The 19,245-nt window shown below is 34.4% G+C and overlaps 1 protein-coding gene across 2 annotated transcripts in view; it reads right to left on the bottom strand.

Annotated features, from left to right (window-relative positions):
• The window catches only part of CWC27 (CWC27 spliceosome associated cyclophilin), a 196,689-nt gene that overhangs the window by 15,262 nt on the left and 162,182 nt on the right, over positions 1 to 19,245 (bottom strand). For both annotated transcript variants that reach the window (XM_045494468.1, XM_045494474.1), the window contains exons 12-13: positions 17,766 to 17,875; positions 13,619 to 13,722 (exon numbers count right to left, since the gene is read on the bottom strand). In XM_045494468.1, the coding sequence (XP_045350424.1) occupies positions 13,619 to 13,722; positions 17,766 to 17,875 (214 nt within the window). The remainder of the gene's footprint in view (positions 1 to 13,618; positions 13,723 to 17,765; positions 17,876 to 19,245) is intronic.

Raw genomic sequence — 19,245 nt, 5'->3', positions numbered from 1 at the left:
TGCAGCATTATTTATAGTCCTTTATAAAATGAATACCAATTAGGCAACCGGGTCTATAATCATATTTCCTCTTGTTTCATTTTATCACTATCTTAGAACTTGGCTAAGAGAGAGAAACAGAAGAAAAACATTTACCTTACACTGAGTTGATAATTTTGTGCTCTCTAAAGTTTATATTAAAATTTTATTTATAGTTGATATCCCTTCTGCCATTTTAAGCACCAGTCTCAAGGAAAAACAACAACAATATTTCATTAATGAGGCATTACTGTCTACCATAAAAATATCAAATCTCAAATTTATTTTATCCTAGAAAGAATCATGATAGAAACTGAAGTTAACCATTGCAACTTATTATGGGTTAATTAAGAAAAGGTAAAAACAAACAAACAAAAAAACCTGTCAAACATTATAGAAATGGTATAAATTCTAATCATCTTGGTAGATCTACTGACAAATACAGAGAAATTAGTTTTCAAAAATATCAATGAGAACATCAAAAATGAGAACAACAAAACCTTTACTGAGCACTGATACCCTGTTAAATCCTTTAAAAAAAGTATTTCATGTAATCTACAAACTAACCTATCAGAAAGGTACTATTTACTATCCTCAGACTACAGTTTAAGCCACAGGATGAGACAGGTTATACAATTTGTCTGAAATCACACAGCTAATAAATTCAAATCAGGTCTGATTCCAAATCCCATATTCATAACCACTCTCCTGTATATTCCCATGGAAAATTCTGGGTAAATGTGGCAAGAACTTCTTATTCAAGTTAAACTTTTAAACAACTGTCTGCATTTTAATTTTTCAAATTAAAGGGATTATAATATTAGGGACATGGACTTAATATCTGCTGTGATTTAAAGGGAGCTGGACAATTTTTGACCAAAAATTTATAATAAAGTGCTGAAGTCACTTGTTTGGCCTTATTACTACAGCAATAAACAATGACACTGCTTTATAAGCAAATGTGAAAAATATGTAGGCTAGCTGGAGAAACTGTTGCAGTATAAAATCACACAAAAAAAGACAACTACTGAGCCAAGCATGATTAGCTATTTCTGAGATCTACCACTTTCTAGCTCTGAGATCTTGACCCAAGTTACTTAACCTTTCTCTGCTTCAGATTCTTCCCATATAATTTAATACCATTTAGCTTATAGGTTAAAAAAGATTAATATTTTGTAAATGTTAGTAAAAGTTAGCTTCTTCTTACAACTTTTATTTCTACTAAAAAAACAGCTCAAGCCCAACATTTTGTATATCGTGGCTGATTGAATTATCTGCACACAAAGAACAGAACATTATTGTTACATTTAACTTGATTATCTGCATTAATACCAGAGAGGATAAGGGATGTTAATAATTCAAAATGGTAGGTAGTAGAAAGATTATTAATGAATGTCTCTGGAAGAATATTTTGTGGCTTGCATTTATATACAGCAGTCCTAGATGTCCTGGGGATTACCATCATGTAAAATAAAAGTGAGATGTTATCTACTGTATGATTTTGTTAATCCTTTGTGCTTTTTTTTTTTTTTTCATTACCAGGGAAATGGAAAAAATTCTGATCAAACCTCTCATAAAAACATTTAATAACCTATACCATAAATTGGCAATCAAATATCCTAAATTTTGTTCTTTTTTATTCCTCATGCTACTTATTTTCCACATGCAATCTTTTCCATTACTTTGAAGGTAGGGAGTTTGTCTAAAGACTGATTATTTCCTTCTTGGCACTAGGGTCTCAATTCAGGTAGTGGCCACCTGTTAAATAATGGGGCCTTTTTATTGATTCCATGTTCAATTGTCTAAGATTTTTCCAGGTGTGGTTTACTCAAAGAAAATACAAATGGAGCACATTATCCAGTTGCTTAAACTTTTAAAGTAAAAATATGTGTTGAACAATAGAGATCCAACTTGCTTACCAGATATTAAATAGTATTATATGGCTGTAATAATTTAGCAGTGAGGTACTGACACAGGAATAGACAGAAAAATCCTTGTAAAATGATGAAACTGACCCAAAAATATTTCTAAGCCCTTAGTATATGATAAAGGACATGTGTAATATCAGTGGGGAAAAACAAAGGATTATTCACTTGTGGAAGTTAGTATAATACAAAAAAAAAAAAGTTATAAGAGTAACCTAATATAATACACCAAATAATAATTTCCAGGTAGATTAAAGATGTAAATTAAAAATGAAAATAAAACCACAAAAATACTAGAGAAAGATATAACTAGGTATTTATATAATCCTGGGATTATAAAAATTTAAAGAATGATGCTGGGCCAAAAACATGAAGAGCAAGATTGGCAGATTTATAAATACACATTTAAAACTCCATGTTAAAAACAAAGCCAAAACAAAACAAAGCAAACCCTTCACAAACAAATTGTTAGGTAATGACAAACTAGTAAAAATATTTAAAACAAAAAATAATATCCTTAATATTTTTAATTTTTTTAATGTTTATTTTTGAGAGAGAGCGAGTGAGCATGAGTGGGGGGAGGGGCAGAGAGAGAGGGAGACACAGAATCTGAAGCAGACTCCAGGCTCTGAGCTGTTAGCACAGAGCCCGATGCGGGGCTCGAACCCACGAACTACAAGATCATTACCTGAGCCATTGTTGGACGGTCTACTGACTGAGCCACCTAGGCGCCCCAAATTCCTTAATATTAAAAAGCTTTTGCAAAGCAGTAAGAAATATATAATCATATTAGACTATACACTTAATAAAAAAAAAAGCCTTATACACTTAATAACCACCACCACAAGAATGATGAAATATAAATGGCCAGTTAACACATTTTTAAAAGTTCAACTTCATCAGTAAACAAAGAAATACAAAATAATACAAAGTAGAAGCTGGCAAAGATTAATGTATCTATATCTATTACCTATGATATATTACAACATACACATACGTGATACTTAGCATAAGGAGAAACCAGCCACTTCATACATTACTGGTACAGGTATAAATGATTTAACCTTCTGGAATGCAATCTAGCAAAGATGTTATCAAGACACACTTGAGCTGACAAAAATCACAATGATCTGGGGGAGGGAACTGTTTGAAAGGGGCATGAGGGAAATTTCGGGGGTGATGTAAATGTTCTAGGTCTTGTTTTGGTGGTGTTTACTACACGGGTATGTACGATTTTGAAAATTCATCAAAATTAACAAATAAGAACTATGCAATTTCTTGTTTGTAAATTATAAAAAAATACTTAACAGTTTCACTTCCTTTAACCTAAGGAGATAACAGTGGACTTACAAAATATATAACAATTGGATTATTCACTCATGAAAGACTCCTAATGAAAAATCAAACAAATTTTTCCATTCTTGAGAAAAGTGTAATATAGGTATAGACAAAAGGATTAATGATGATTCTCTGTAGGGTATGAAATTACTAATGACTTTTTATTTCCTGTCCTTTTTCAATGTTTTTTATATAGATTGCATTATAACCACAGTGGGTTATTTGAAAAATCAATATGACAATTAGTATTGATTTCATCTAATAATTTTCTAAAAGAAAATGACACAAATTAAACATTTTTGAAAACAATTTAAAAAATTTGTAAAAATTTTATTTTTAGAAATACAAACAACTCTGTACAAATTCTGCATCTTCTTTCACAAAATTTCACCTGGAACCTTAGTACTTGGGTTTTTCTACATCATTTAACTTTGAGATATGGTTAAAGTAATAGAAATTTTGTTCCTATTTTCTTGATTGCCTGTGTATAATGGCCGCTTTCATTTTGTACTGGCTTGGTTGCTATCTGTAACTCCCACTATGAAATGATTTTTTTACTACAATGTGCTTAATCCCAAGGACCTTTGCTCCTTAAATCTTCTTCCCAATAGAAATGAACTACTTATGCCTACAAAGGCCTTTCTCTGTTTCAAAATGCTGTCAGCTATAAAAACCCCCAAAAAACAAAAAACAAAAAAAAGTTTCTGGAGACGGTCCAAGTCCACGATGTATGACTGTATATTCCCAGCATAAAAAAGGTATTCTTGTCTACTCTCCTCCTCTTTCTCTATGGATGCTGAATTTACATTAGCTAAACTCTGGATTCAGAGTTATATAAAATTATATTCAGAGTTATTATAGTTATTATAAAAGCCTTCGGATTTTATAATCAGATTCAGCTAAAGAATCTGCTTTATAATACTTGTCTCCTTTTCTCAAAAGATTTTAAAATAGAACCATCATGCACAGCTAGCAAATTTAATAATATATCCACATTCCTTCTAGGTTACAGACAACATAACTGAGGTAAATTAACATTTGCCTTTTATTTATATATTATTTTTCTTTGATATTATTACATCAAGACAACTGTATAACTAACAATTTGTCAATTTAATTTAGAGTGTTTACTGAGTAATTTGTCAGGCCTTACCAATATTACCCCAGTACCATGCACCCTTCTCCCTCTCTCACACCTAATATTTCCTGAGCATTTCCTTAGAGTCAGGAACTTTGTAACTTTAGAATAGAACCACTTTACACGAATTATCTCATTTAATTCTAATAATAACCCTGAGGTAGATATTGTTATTTCCACTTTACAGGTGAAGAAATTAAGGCTTGCAATAGAGGTTGCTTGTTCAGGCAGTCTGATTTAATAGCTCATTGTATAATTAAAATATAATTCAATATATAGAGCCTCCATAGTGGTGCATTTCTTGAAAAGAATGTGAAAAGTATTCCAAAGATTAGAATGGATGATAAATGTGCTATAACCAGCTCCATAAGACAGATAGTATTATTTAGAATCAAAGGTCTTTGAAAGTCAAGTTGATTTCCCCCACCCCTCATTTTTATCACTTCATGTTAAAATCACTGTGCTAGAAATTGGTATTCTGGGGCTCTTAAGTGTGACCAAGAGCCTCACTATTTATTACTGTGTGATCTTCGGCAAATAACCTAACTTTCTGAGTCTAAGTTTCTTCATTTATAGAATGGGAATAATACTGATTCTCTAGTGGAGCTGTAAGAAACAAACCCACCATAGCTGGTCCCTAACCTATGAGCCCTATGAGGGTTAAATGAGGGAAGATAGCATTAAGGTCCTAGCAGCATACCTGAAATATATCACATGCAAATATCTGCTTCAAGAATAAATTGGTTGAGGGGGGTGCCTGGGTGGCTCAGTTGGTTAAGTGTCCGACTTTGGCTCAGGTCATGATCTCACAGTTTGTGAGTTCGAGCCCCGCATTGGGCTCTGTGCTGACAGCTCAGAGCCTGGAGCCTGCTGTGGATTCTGTGTCTCCCTCTCTCTCTGCCCCTCACCTGCTTGCACACATTCTCTTTCTCTCTCTCTGTCTCTCAAAACTAAATAAATCATTTAAAAATTTTTATAAAAAAAAGAATGAATTGGTTGGATTCAGAACCACCTTTATCTCCTACTACCAGTAGAAGAATATGAACAAAAAGCATAAAAAGGATGTATATTTACTTTAAAGTCAAGTATAAGTGATTTCTACTGTCAGTTATTTTGCAAATCTTATTAATTAAGATGAATAACTGACAATTGGCTAAAAATATACTTAACAGCTGGTTATAAAAGAAATGATGAGATTGCACATTAAAAGTAACTGCAGACTTGCCAAAACTAAAATGTTTGTGAAAATGTAAACACTCCACAAGCAAAAAAAAAAAAAAAAAAAAAAAAAAAATCTAGACACAGATCCCACAGCCTTCAAAAAATAATTCACAATGGATCATTGGCCAAAATAAATAAGGCACAGAGATGAAAAGTACGGCATAGGGAATATAGTCAATAATACTGTAATAACGTTGTATGGTGACAGATGGGAATTACACTTGTCCTGGTGAGTGCTGAGTAATGTAGAGAATTGTTGGATAAATGTCATACACCTGAAACTAATATAACACTGTATGTTAATTTTATTTCAATTAAAAAATGGATCATAGACCTAAATGCAATATGCAACAGTGTAAAACTCCTAGAAGATAACATAGGAGAAAACCTAGATGACCTTGGCTATTAGATGCAACACCAAAGGCATGATCCATGAAACAAACAGTGGATTACCTGGATTTCATGGAAATTAAAAACTTCTGCTCTGTAGAAAACAGTACCAAGAGAATGAGAAGACAAGCCACAGACTGGGAGAAAATATTTACAAAAGACACACCTGAAGATACAAAGAACTCTGAAAACTCAATAAGAAGAAAATGAACAACTCGATTAAAAAGCGAGCAAAAAACCTTAGCAGACACCTCACAAAAGCAGGTACAGAGATGGCAAATAGCATGTGGAAAGATGATCAACATCATAGGTCATTGAGGAACTGCAAATTAAAAGTACAATGAAATACCACTCCACACCTGTCAGAAGGGTCAAAATCTAAAACACCGAGAACACCAAATTCCAGTAAGGAAGTGGAGCTATGGGGACTCTCATTCATTGCAGTGGGAAAGCAAAATGGTCAAGCCACTGTGGGTGATTGTTTGGCAGTTTCTTACAAAACTAAACATGCTCTTACCATATGATATAGCAATTATACTCCTTGGTATTTGCCCTAAAACTTATGTCCATACAAAAACTTACACATGGATGTTTATAGCAGCTTTATTCATGCTTGCCAAAACTTGAAAGTAGATGAGATGTCCTTTAGTAGGTGAATGCATAAGTAAACTGTGCTACGTACAGACAAGGAATATCATTCAGCACTAAAAAAAGATCCATGAAGGCATGAAGTTCATGGACGAATCTTAAATGCATATTACTAAGTGAAAGGAGCCAACCCAAAAAAGCTGTATACTCTCTGATCCCAACTATATGACATTCTGGAAAAGGCGAAACTGTGCACACAGTAAAATCATCTATGGTTGCCAGCCTTAGTGGGAAGATGAGAGATGAATAAGCAGAACATAGAGAATTTTTAGGGCAATGAAACTATTCTGTATGGTACTATAATGGTGGCTACATGTCATTATACATTTGTCCAAACCCATAGAATATACATCACTGACAGTGAACCCTAATGTAAACTGTGGCCTTTAAGAGATAATGATGTGTGAATATAGGCTTTTCATTTGTAACAAATGTACCATTCCGGTGTGGGATATTGATAGTTGAGAGGGCTGTGTGTTGCAGGGGAGGGAGGGGGAGGATTACGGGAACTTTTTATAGTTTCTGCTCAATTTTGCTGTGAGTCTAAAGCTACTCTAAAAAGCCTATTACGAAACATTTCTGAAAAAGGAAAAAGAGCAGTTAAATGCCAGTTTGGAGTTGCTATGGGCATGGTAAGAATTATGTTGTAAGCAGGTCTCAGCCAATAGGCCGGCCAAATTTAATTCGAAAGCACTACTTTGGTACTCCTTGAGAACAAGGATCACAAACTGCGAAGTTGAATAAAGCTTCCCAGGACTTATAAAGTGGGTTATTATATCTAACAAAAAGAATCATCATGACACACACAATGACTACAGATGCTTTAGTCCATCAGTTCTCAAACTGTGACTTGAGGATCGCTGTGTCTCTATTGTCAAAATTATTTTAGTATGAATATTAAAACATTGTCTTTTTTCATTTTCATTCTTATCCTTATGAATTCACGGTGGAATTTTTGAGAGAGTACATGATGTGTGGGATCAAAACAGAGTGAAGAAGAGGCGCCTGGGTGGCTCAGTCGGTTGAGCAACCGACTTCAGCTCAGGTCATGATCTCGTGAGTTCGAGCCCCGCATCGGGCTCTGTGCTGACAGCTCAGAGCTTGGAGCCTGCTTCTGATTCTCTGTCTCCCTCTCTCTCTGCCCCTCCCCCACTCATGCTCTGTCTCTGTCTCAGAAATAAACAAACATAAAAAAAATTAAAAAAAAAGACAGTGAAGAAGATATGAGAATCCGGCTGCTTCTGTTATGTCAGACATTGGGAGATATGCAAAAAAAAGGTAAATTAAAAAAAAAAAGGTAAATCAATGGCACTTTTCTCACTAGATTTTCTCCTATGAAAATATAATGGTTCTTCATACAATTTTTATTTATGTTAACATGAAATGGGTTTATTATTATTTTTAAGTGATTTCATTCTTTAGTTTTAATTTCTAGTAAGGTAAATATCAACAGATATATTCCATACAAATCAAAGCTCTTTGGAGTCCTCACTAATTTTTATAATTAAAAAAAATGTTTTTTTAAATTTTTATTTACTTTTTGAGAGAGAGAGAGCATGAGCGGAGGAGGGGCAGAGAGAGGGAGACACAGAATCTGAAGCAGGCTCCAGGCTCTGAGCTGTCAGCATAGAGCCCGACGTGGGGCTTGAACTCATGGACTGTGATCATGACCTGAGCTGAAGTCGGACGCTCAACCAAATGAGCCACCCAGGTGCCCCAATTTTTAAGAGTATAAAGGGGTCCAGAGAAAAAAGTGTGAGACCTGCTGTCTTGGCTAATGCTAAATGGGTAAAGAAGATCTCTTGCTTGGCTATTGTGAGTTTTCATTATTCTCACAGCATCTGTCCTTATACCTGTATTTGGGTTTGTCTACACTGACTTGTTATCCATGCTTGGCAAAGTCCTGATTGAATGAAGTGGAGACTATAATTACAATGTTCCTTTGTAGTCATTGTACCCTTCACTCAATACATGACTAAACCTCATAGAAATTACAGTATTTATTATATATAAAAAGTATTTAAAGCTTTGCCAATGAAGTGAAGCTATGTCCTTTAATGGTATCTTATAATGAGGTCTGAATGGACCTAACAGTCAATACTTTCTTTTACATCTGCATTATTAAATTTTCACAGTTTTGAATACTCAGACAACTGGTTTTTATTGCTTCTATGCTATGCTAACTCCTGAAGAACACTTGAAAACTACCTCATGCTAAATCTGGTTCTCAAACTCTAATCTCTAGCACAAACAATGACTGATGGACAAAGTGATTTTTAATGCAAGCCAAGGTGCAGTAATAAAACTGAAAAACAAAAACAAAAAAAGAATCCAGATCCAAAAGTCCTAACCAATAAGATTATCTTAGAAGGATAATTTTTTCAGAACCAAGAACAAAACCATTTAAACCTGAGGATCTTGAAGAGTTATGATGAAATGTGTACTAGTTTTATTAAAAACAGAAGCAAACCAGACTGCATATTTTTAAAAACTTTTCAAAGGCAAAACATGTTTTTGGAAACGTTATTCTCTTTCAGTAAGTACTACAAAGTACCTTAATTAATTATTGAGATTCTAACAGCCCTAAAAGCAAGTCATAAAAATGATATTTATTTGGGAGTATAGACTGGAATGACATTTTGGGAGGGCCATGAAAATATTTAGCAGAAGCCTAATATGCATACCCACTGACTAAGGAATTCCAGTTTTGGAAACTGATCTGGAGAAAACTGGCAATGATGAAGATACATGGATGTTCATTACAGTGTTGTGTATAATACATGTAAACTGGAGGGGCGCCTGGGTGGCTTAGTTGGTTAAGTGTCTGATTTTGGCTCAGGTCATGATCTCACAGTCTGTGAGTTCGAGCCCTGCATTGGGCTCTGTGCTGACAGTTCAGAGCCTGGAGCCTGCTCCGGATTCTGTGTCTCCCTCTCTCTCTCTGCCCCTCCCTCACTCATGCTCTGTCTCTCTCTGTCTCAAAAATAAATAAACATTAAAACAAATAAACAAAACATTAAATAAACAACAAAAAAAATAAACACTAAAAAAACAAACTGGAAAGAGCCTAAATATCCAAAAACATGGGGCTGATCAAGGAAACTGTGGTTTATTTTATAATGGCATACTATGTGGCCTAATACAAAAATATAAAAATTAATCATAAAATTATGTATGGCAAGGAAAAGTATTTACTTTTCTATATATGCTATATATTGCTAAAAGCTGAAAGCAAGTCATAAGATTATAGCATTATATGATTTCATTTCTGCCTAAAATGTGCATGGGCATAAAAATATCTGAGGTGTATAAATTAATGATATTTATTGTTGAGTTGGGGATCATAGGTGATTATTATTTACTTTTTTTGAGGTGTCCGTAATCTGGTTTTGGTATAGTGAACATCTTTTCTTTATATAGTAAAAATAATTATTCTCTAATTCTTAGAATACTGAATACTGTACGTACTATGAGAAAGTGGTGGTGGGGAGAGAGATGAGAAGAGGAGGGAGGAAGGCAGATAGACCTTTATATGGTTTATTATTTTATCATATATATTTGTTGCAAAGTATTAGGTTAATCTTAGATTAACCTGGAAAAACATTTGAATGGAACATAGTAGTAAATAGTTAAATGTTCACAAGATCACATTCTACTCTCATAGATTTAATTTTTCTCCTCTCCTTGGAATGCTGATTTTGTTCTGTAGGAGCAGGTGGCTTTCTTTTTTATGTCTCTCTTCTATCTTGTCAGAAACAGCTCTCACAAAACTTTTTTGGGAGCTAACCAAGCTTTATCTAACCAAACCCAAAATGGCATATGGACCTCATCCACATGGTCATATGAATCTGCCTCGCTGATGATTCCTGCCATGTATCTAATGGTTTTATAAAACCCATGCTTGAAGAAAGATTCTATAGCTATAAGAGTGTGATGCTGTGGGAAGAAGGAATGTAGTGGCAAAGATGCTACTTTAGCTGCTACACTGGAGTCTGGGAGCCATCACTGCCACCAAATACTGGCAGTATATATCTTAACAAAGGAAGAATCTTAATAATTTTGAGTGAAAAATTTCTATCATGCATTTCAGCTTAGATCTACTAATAACACTTCTTTAAATGCCTTGTTAGACAGTGAAATCTGGGAGTAATTATCAAACACCATATACAGTGTTTACAATAGAATCATATTTCTTTTTTTTTCCCCCTCCCACTGTTTTGTTTTGTTTTTTCGTTTTTTTTTTTTTTTTTTTTTTTTTTTTGCATAAAAAAGTAGAATGCTGCTGAATGGTACCCAAATGTCTGTTGTATACCATGCCAATACAGCAGCTTAGCCAAAAATGCGAACCGAAAGTTTGCCAAGTAAAAGAAAACATAACAAATTGGTAATGGTTTCTATCTTGACAGAAAATGAAAATGATCCCTCAATGTGTGGTCACTCATGCGGACACATAAAAATGTCTGAGAAGCAATCATTTTACCTCAGATAACAGACCTTGACAGTGTAGTACAGTACTGGCTGACTTTCACTTCTTAGAAAAGCGGTAACCGTGACCTACAAAATAGTCTGGTAACCATGTAATTTATGCATAACACACATGCACATGCCATGCACTCATAATATTTGCCATAAATCACTTTTAATATAAGACTTCTTTTCTGAGTGGAATATACTTTATGAGTGATGGTCTAAATCACTAGAGACCTGATAAACTTGAACGGGTGTATTTATGAACAGACAGGATGTTGTTGCTTATCAGGTTACAAAATTTCAGTAGTCTATATTGCAATAAAATAGTCCCATGTATTCTGTATGATTCTGTGTAGTGCCTTGAAACACTAAAGGTATTTTTTACTAGATGTTAGATAAAACAAATACAAAAAATGTGTAGGTACATAGTGTATAGTTCTGACTTTCTGTTTAGGAGACTGTAATTGAAAGTAGAAATGAACCCCCAGAAGACCTGGTAAGTCTTTAACATACTTACCCCTCCTTTTCCACTTAGTTTTGTTCCCCAAATGGAGAACTGGTCAACATCACTGACCAGCGATTTTACCATCTGGTAAAGTTTTCCCATTTGTTTACTTTCTAATGAGGATGTTAGAACATAGATTGTACTGTGAAATCACATCAAAAGCAAGAATGACAATTTTAAAAACACTGATTGACATCTGCAGCTAATGAGGAATTCACAGTGAGAGAATTCGGAACCAAGTGGCTCGGAAGAACCTTGGGAAGCTAAATGGTCTTGCCAAGTTAAAAGTAAATTTGAATCCTGTGTGTTATGAGTTTCAAATGAAATTTCTGGGTCTAAATTTGTTGGTGACTTTCCTGTTCAATAAAAAAGGACTTAAATGGCTTATAAAAAGGTTAAAAAAACTTATTGGGCATCAAACTGCTCTTACAAAACATCATCTTGATGAGTTAAGTGTAAATGAATCAGAAACACATGGATCATGTTTCCTTAAAAAATGCATATGGATTCAAAAATAAGGGGAAGAGGACTTGGCAAAACATTTTTTTTGTGTGGTGGCTGAACCCAAAACATTTGAAAGATATTTTGAGACATTCAGGGAATCCAAAATAAAACTAAACCTGTCCAGTCATATAAAAAAACAGAAAATTCTTCTATGTAATGTGCATTTATCTCTAAGGGTCAGTCAACACTCACTGAGCCTTCACCTTTGGCACACAACTGTGGGAGGAGCCAGCTTCTGCCTTTAAGCAACTTTGAATTTAAGTATAAATAAGTACATATAAGTAATAGAAACCAATTAAAAGAGTCTCAGGGTTAAAAAAAAAAAGTACATATCCTAGATCGTACAGAAATTATATTTTGAGAAATATATAAGCATTTCAGGGGCCTAGGGGAGGTAGGATTCATTCCATTCAAATCATCATCCCCTCAGTCCTTTTGATTAAAGTTGTATATAGTTGCAGAATCCTACTTGCTTAAATGTTTTCTTAATAAGTGTTTTTATGTCTTTTTAAATGTGTGTCCCAGCCCTCTTTCCTCCACCCTTTAGATTTGTGAGTGCTCAACAAATCTTGCTGACTGGTTTCCTGGAGGATGGGAGTGTTGAGCAGTTTTGAAATAGGAGAGAGATGCCGTCTGGCAGAGAGGAGTGAGGCTATGATTCTGGGTTGGGGTAATGGCACATGTGACAGTTCAGAGGCTCCAGAGGGTGAGTCATATGTGGGGGGTGACCCTTTGGCTTGCTTGCAGTAATGTGCTTGCGCCAGGGTGTAGTGGGAGGTGAGGGCAGTTAGGTGTGGGGAGTCCTAATATACTACATGTGAAGTCAACTGGAGGACAGAGGAGTGTGATAAGGGAAAGCGCAATTCTTATTCCTTTTTTTTTTTTTTTCCTTTTTGCCAGTATAGGATAAAGTGTTAAGCACAGGACATGTACAAGTCATTAATTCCTTTATTTCTTATCAGTGTCTTAAAAAGCTGAAAAACAGCCAAAGAAAAAATAAGTTGACTGTGTATGATTGCTAGGATCCTGTAGGTCATAAATTTTAAGAGGAACTTAGTAGGATTATGAAATGTATTACTGAGTCCTAAAATGTTTGTGGGAAAGTGTAAAAAATAAATGATTTAGAATCTTTTGAGGCTGCTTTCTAGCTGTTTAATGTGAATCTTATCTTTTCTACAATATTAGAAAGTTATTTAGGACAGGGAGAGTGTCAATATATGTCTTGTATATTTTCCACTGGCTAGCACAATACTGGGAATACACCAAGCACTCAATAAATGCTTATGGAAGTGAAATGAAGTCAAAAGATGCTGAGGCTCTATAATGATGAAGGTGTGATTAAAGGTGAAGTCTGGGGGTGAGGGGAGAAGACGACATAGTGGAAATGTCCTAATATCCTAATAGTACCTCTGCTCTGAGCCTATTTGTTCATGGTTAATACAGAGAAATCAAAGCCCTTACCATCCTTCATCATCTTCTACTTCTGCTTCAGAAATGTCATTTTCAGGAGTTTCAGCAATTGCTTGAGTGAGTTTAGATTTAAACTGGTTCAGCAGCGCCAGGGTCTGAAATAATGATTACATGGCTAAGTTTTCTGATAAGGATAAATATAATTTTAGAAGAGACACTGAAATTTGGTAGAAAAAATTTGAAACACTAAGACTTAGATGAATTTTTAATTTTGAAGGAAAATAACAAAACTCAAGCAGTGATTATTCTATAAACCTCGACAATGCCCAGTTTACATTTGCACTGACATTTTCCCTCAGGCATATGTGACAGTTTCTGATTTGGGGAACATAAGTTTGCTTATATAGAAGACACTTAAACTTTAAAATGCATGCTTGTTAATGACTAATTTTTAAGGTCCACAAGACAAGGAGCTACTTCACTAAAATATGAGAAATCACAAAATAAAACACCAATGACAAATAGTATTTGTCATTGAACAAATTGCCAAAAATGTAAAAATATCAATGGCAAGGAAGGCAAAATGAATAAACACATTAACTGGTGGAAGATGGGTAAATTGGAGTGATATTTTAAAAAGCTATTTAAATTTGTCAAAACTTTAAGGTGATCATTCCCTTTGACTCAATCACTTCAATCCTGGGAATACATGAAGAAAAATAGTATGAAACAGAAAATGGCTTATGGAAAAGATGTACACTGCAGCCATATTCCTACAAATGGAAAAATGAAAACATGTTAATATCTATCAGTAATGAACTAGATATATTTTGTAAAAAGTAATGAATATAGTATTACATTGTTAAAAATTATATACAACAGCATTACATTCTCTTGTTAAACAAGTGGGACGTAAATACCATGTTCAGTAGATTTTTAAGAAAAGGGCACAATTTCTGTGGTTCTTGTTTGTCTCCCATGTCCTTTGCGGGTAACAAACAACAAGTGTCTATAGTTTTGTAATTAATACTCAGCTTACCTCCAGAATATGAGTAGAGAACAAAAGCTGGAAAAAATATTTTTATTCTACAGTTTAAAAAAGTAAATACTTGTGAAATGGGGTGAAGTACTACCTGTCCAAAAAAATCAAATGACTGATTAAGAGACTAGCACATTGAATTCAGTATTAAAATACTCATATTTCACAAGGAAACAGAGGTATGATCGTTCAGTATGTGAATAACAAGTACAATACGGCATCACAATAAATTGCTAGGCTCTGTAATTTATCTAAGAAATACCACTGAGACCACAGTTCATGGAAACATTAAGAAGGTTTTGGTGGTCTAGAACTGAAGCTCAATAAAGACAGATGATACAAGAAACAAAGGCAGTTACTGCTACAAATGATAGTGAAAGTGCCTTATATACTTTATAAGTTCTGGAAATTTTAATGCCCACATGCACAACAGATGAAAATATACACATTACCATAGTGTCCACTTGGAAATGAGACAAGTTTTGGGGGAAACACTAAATTCCTACAGAATATCCTCACGGGCATTCAGAGGGCTCCTAGTGCATTGGGGTTAGGTATTTTGTCTGTTTTCAGAGTAGTAATTAAAAGATTAAGCTCTTCAAACAGTGTTAACAAAAAAAGAAGGCATCCCTTGTTTTTAAAACTTATTTGTTAAAAAAAAAACCTTTTGCTTACAAACTTTTCTTATATTTGCTTTATAATAAGGAAAAGTTTAATTTAGAAATATTAGAAAATAAGGAGAAGCAGAACAAAATTATCTATTATTCCATCACTAAGATTAACAATTTTTGACATTTTGGTATGTATCCTTCCAGGCTTTTTAGGTGTTTTTTATTTTTGTGTATGTGTACGAGCTTATATATCTATATATATGTTATATAAAATATATCTCTAAAAGTGTATTTCTGTGTCTATAGCTTAAAAGTAAACCCCATTAATTTTTTTAATGGTGGACCTTTGTACACTTGGAAATGTCTTTTCCAAAAACATAAAGAAAAATGAAAACAAAGGAGACTTCTTAGTGGAATGAAATTTAAAAGCTTCCTAGAAAATTATGCTAGACCTAGATCTTTTTCCTTGAGTTTTGAAAGTGGCAAGGCAGTCTGTTTTTAGGGCCAATTAATGTGCTACTGGCATTTGCTCAAAGAAAGAGGACTGTAGCAAAACATCCTCTTGGCCTTTCTTAGCTTCTCCTATATTTGTGATTAAACTTTTTCTAGCTGCGTTCTAAAGGCAGAAGACACTAGGCAGTAAAGCAAACGTCATGAAAATAATGGGGCACAACATATGGTGAAGAAGATAGGATTTGCATACGGGCATTTCTGTTCAGCATCTCTAGGGGAGTGGGTCTTCTGAAGAGTGAATGGCTAACTACTTACAGCATGGCTCTTCAACACAGTGAGAGTCTTCCTAGTAGGAGGAAACTGTTTTGAAGAGGTCCTGCCTTGGCAAACTTCATGCATGCATACCTACACAGAAGAGTCTCTTCAACTGGCCTCTACACCTCTAGTCCTGCTCTGGGTCCAGTATAGTCTCTATACCACAGCCAGATTGGAGGAATCTTCCCAAAGTGCAAATGAGATTATGTCATCTCCTTCTTTCAATGGCTCCCCTCTGCCCTTAGGGTAAATATAAATTTCTTAGTATAGCTCAAAAGTGCCTTGCATGAGTTGGTTTCTGCTTCCCTCTCCAGCATCATCTTTCTTTTAGTTTGGTATAGTCCATACTTAACATCTTTTATAGTTCTTCGCAAACAGATCCAACATTTCTTATATACTCTTCCTTTGTCTGGCCACCTGTCTCCTATTCAACTTTCAAAGTTCAACTGACCAATCATTTTCTCAGGGAGGCCTTCCTAGATTCTTAGTCCATGTTTAGTCCTACTGTTACACATTTACATAGTTCTCTATACTTAACCTGTCAGAATGCTCACCTTCTTTTATTGGCATTACTTGTTTAACTGGCTCTTTTCCCTAACAGCTCCAAGAGGACAGGGATGTGTCCACCTTGTTTAACACCAAATACAGTGATTAGTACATGGTAGGTTCTAAATAATTATTTGCTAGGAGGCAAAAAAGAAGAATGAATAAGAATGAAAAAATGATCCCTAGGGTATCTCTGGTAGTAAATTGACTGTAGTTGCTATTCAAAGGGCTTTGGACTCCATGAAATCAAGTTAATAATGTACTTTTTCTTAATTTCATTTGATGTGTCATTTCTTTTGAAAATTGCTCAAATTAGTTCTCTATAATTACAATTTCCTATACCTGATTTCTTACTGAACTTTCCTTATGGTTATTTTCATGGTAAGTACTGATGTATGATCCTTCTTTACCAGTAATTAGGTGCAATTTATAATATAGTCCCTGATTATATTAAGTTATTCAAATTATTCAAATACACTTGGGCTTTTTAATTTACTTTTATTTTTCCTATTTTATTTATACACCTAAAATAGCTTGTTCTCAAATATATATACATATATACACCAAAAACCATTTATTTTTGGTGCTGCCATATATAGCCATATATATATATACATGTATATGTATATATACGTACATATACACACACACACACATATATATATGTATATATGGCAGCACCAAAAATAAATGGTTTTTGCCTTCACCCTAGCTTTTCAATATGAAGGGTTGCTGGAGATTTATTTCGATTGCTAAGTGTTATATGGTGTGTACAATTGATTTTCAAATTGTTGAAATAGGTTTTTCTTATTTCTAACAATCTTATTCTTAAAGGTTCAGAAATTACTTACAAGAAGCAGAGTTCTGCAATATTATTTACAATATTGCCTTATTTACAGGCAGTGTACAACTTCAAGCAGAGTTGGCTAGTCAGCGTGTAAGATACTGTGCTAGAAGAGATCTCTTCATCATTTAATATGTGGCTTTGCAAGATTCCTATGCTTGATATGGGAGCACAAGGTTGAAACCTGAAAGTTTTAGGCTTTTTCCTGTAATGTCTGGAAAGAACATGAATGGCCAAGGTCCTTGTCATCCCACCCTATACGAATATGTCCTTTTTCATTTTTAAGAGGTAGTGCTTTCCCAATGTACAATCAAATTAGGCTCCATTAGCAGCACTTAAAGACAATTAAAAGGCAATGAATTACGTATGGATTTTGGTTTGTGACATTACCTGGTCTTCCCGGGAAGTTCCCTTCTTTGCCTGTTGCTTCCTCAGAGCTTCATACTTTTGCTTTTCTCTTCTGTATTCTGCAACAGCACCGTCAGGAGCAGTTTCTTCTTCTGAAGAATAATAGAATGTTCTTAGAATAAATAGTAAAAACGCTGGGTGGTTTCATATTAACATTTATGCTTATTACAGAAGATGAGGTCAAAACCTGGGATTGGTTCTCACCCATTTAAAAATCAAACCAATAAATGCCACCAGCTCCACAACTATTACCTACACTAGAAAGTGACTGGTATTAATTTATCAACCAATTTTATAAACATCTTCATTATATATTGTACTATTGTAGTTCTCACTTGTTTGACTGTAAAATTAGCTATCTCACTTTAAAAATAATTAAGATTTTCCTAAAATTCAGCAATGCCATTTTACATTATTCTCCTGCCTTATATAATCTTCCAGTATTGATTGATTTTCCAATTACCTACCACTTTTGTTCCCCAGTTAAAACAACAATAACAACAACAAATACACAAGTTCAATTTGATGTCATCATAAAAAATTAATATATCTAGCAAATAACTCAGGACAGTAATCAGAAGCAGATAAAAATAATTGTTACTAAGTTAGAAATTAGAAAACCAATTTATAGATTTGATCCTGCAATAATTCCCTATGAAGATTAGTTAACATCTGGGTTTACAGAACAGAGTTTTGCCTAAAAAAAAAAATTTTTTTTTTACATTAACTTACATGCACACAAATTAATGAAAATTTGTGACTTAAAACAAACACTCAACAACCTATCTCTTATTATTTTTGGCTGGTAAACCAAGAGGAGCTGATGTAATCAAGAATGCAAGTAATCTTGGGGCGCCTGGGTGGCGCAGTCGGTTAAGCGTCCGACTTCAGCCAGGTCCCGATCTCGCGGGCCGTGAGTTCGAGCCCCGCGTTAGGCTCTGGGCTGATGGCTCAGAGCCTGGAGCCTGTTTCCGATTCTGTGTCTCCCTCTCTCTCTGCCCCTCCCCCGTTCATGCTCTGTCTCTCTCTGTCCCAAAAATAAATAAACGTTGAAAAAAAAAAATTAAAAAAAAAAAAAAAAAAAAAGAATGCAAGCAATCTTTCTACTCAAATCTTGGTTTGCTGCTTGCTTTTTTGTTATAGAGTTTTAAGAATGTTATTAACATGCAGTGTATTAACAATTAACTATTTTGTTCAAGAGATTTTTTCTTTTTTTTTTTTGACTATATCAACATACTTTTATTTCACATCTTTTTAAAAAATAATTTATTTTATTTTACTTATTTATTTTTATTTTTTATTTTTTAACATTTATTTATTATTGAGAGACAGAGAGACAGAGCATGAGCATGGGAGGGGCAGAGAGAGGAGACACAGAATCTGAAGGAGGCTCCAGGCTCCGAGCTGTCAGCACAGAGCCTGATGCGGGACTTGAACTCACAAACCGAGCAAGATCATGACC

Source organism: Leopardus geoffroyi, chromosome A1 (genome assembly GCF_018350155.1).
Source record: "Leopardus geoffroyi isolate Oge1 chromosome A1, O.geoffroyi_Oge1_pat1.0, whole genome shotgun sequence".
Classification (NCBI taxonomy): Eukaryota; Metazoa; Chordata; class Mammalia; order Carnivora; family Felidae; genus Leopardus; species Leopardus geoffroyi.
Note: the sequence above shows the minus strand (reverse complement) of the source record. Positions and strands in the feature narration are given on the sequence as shown.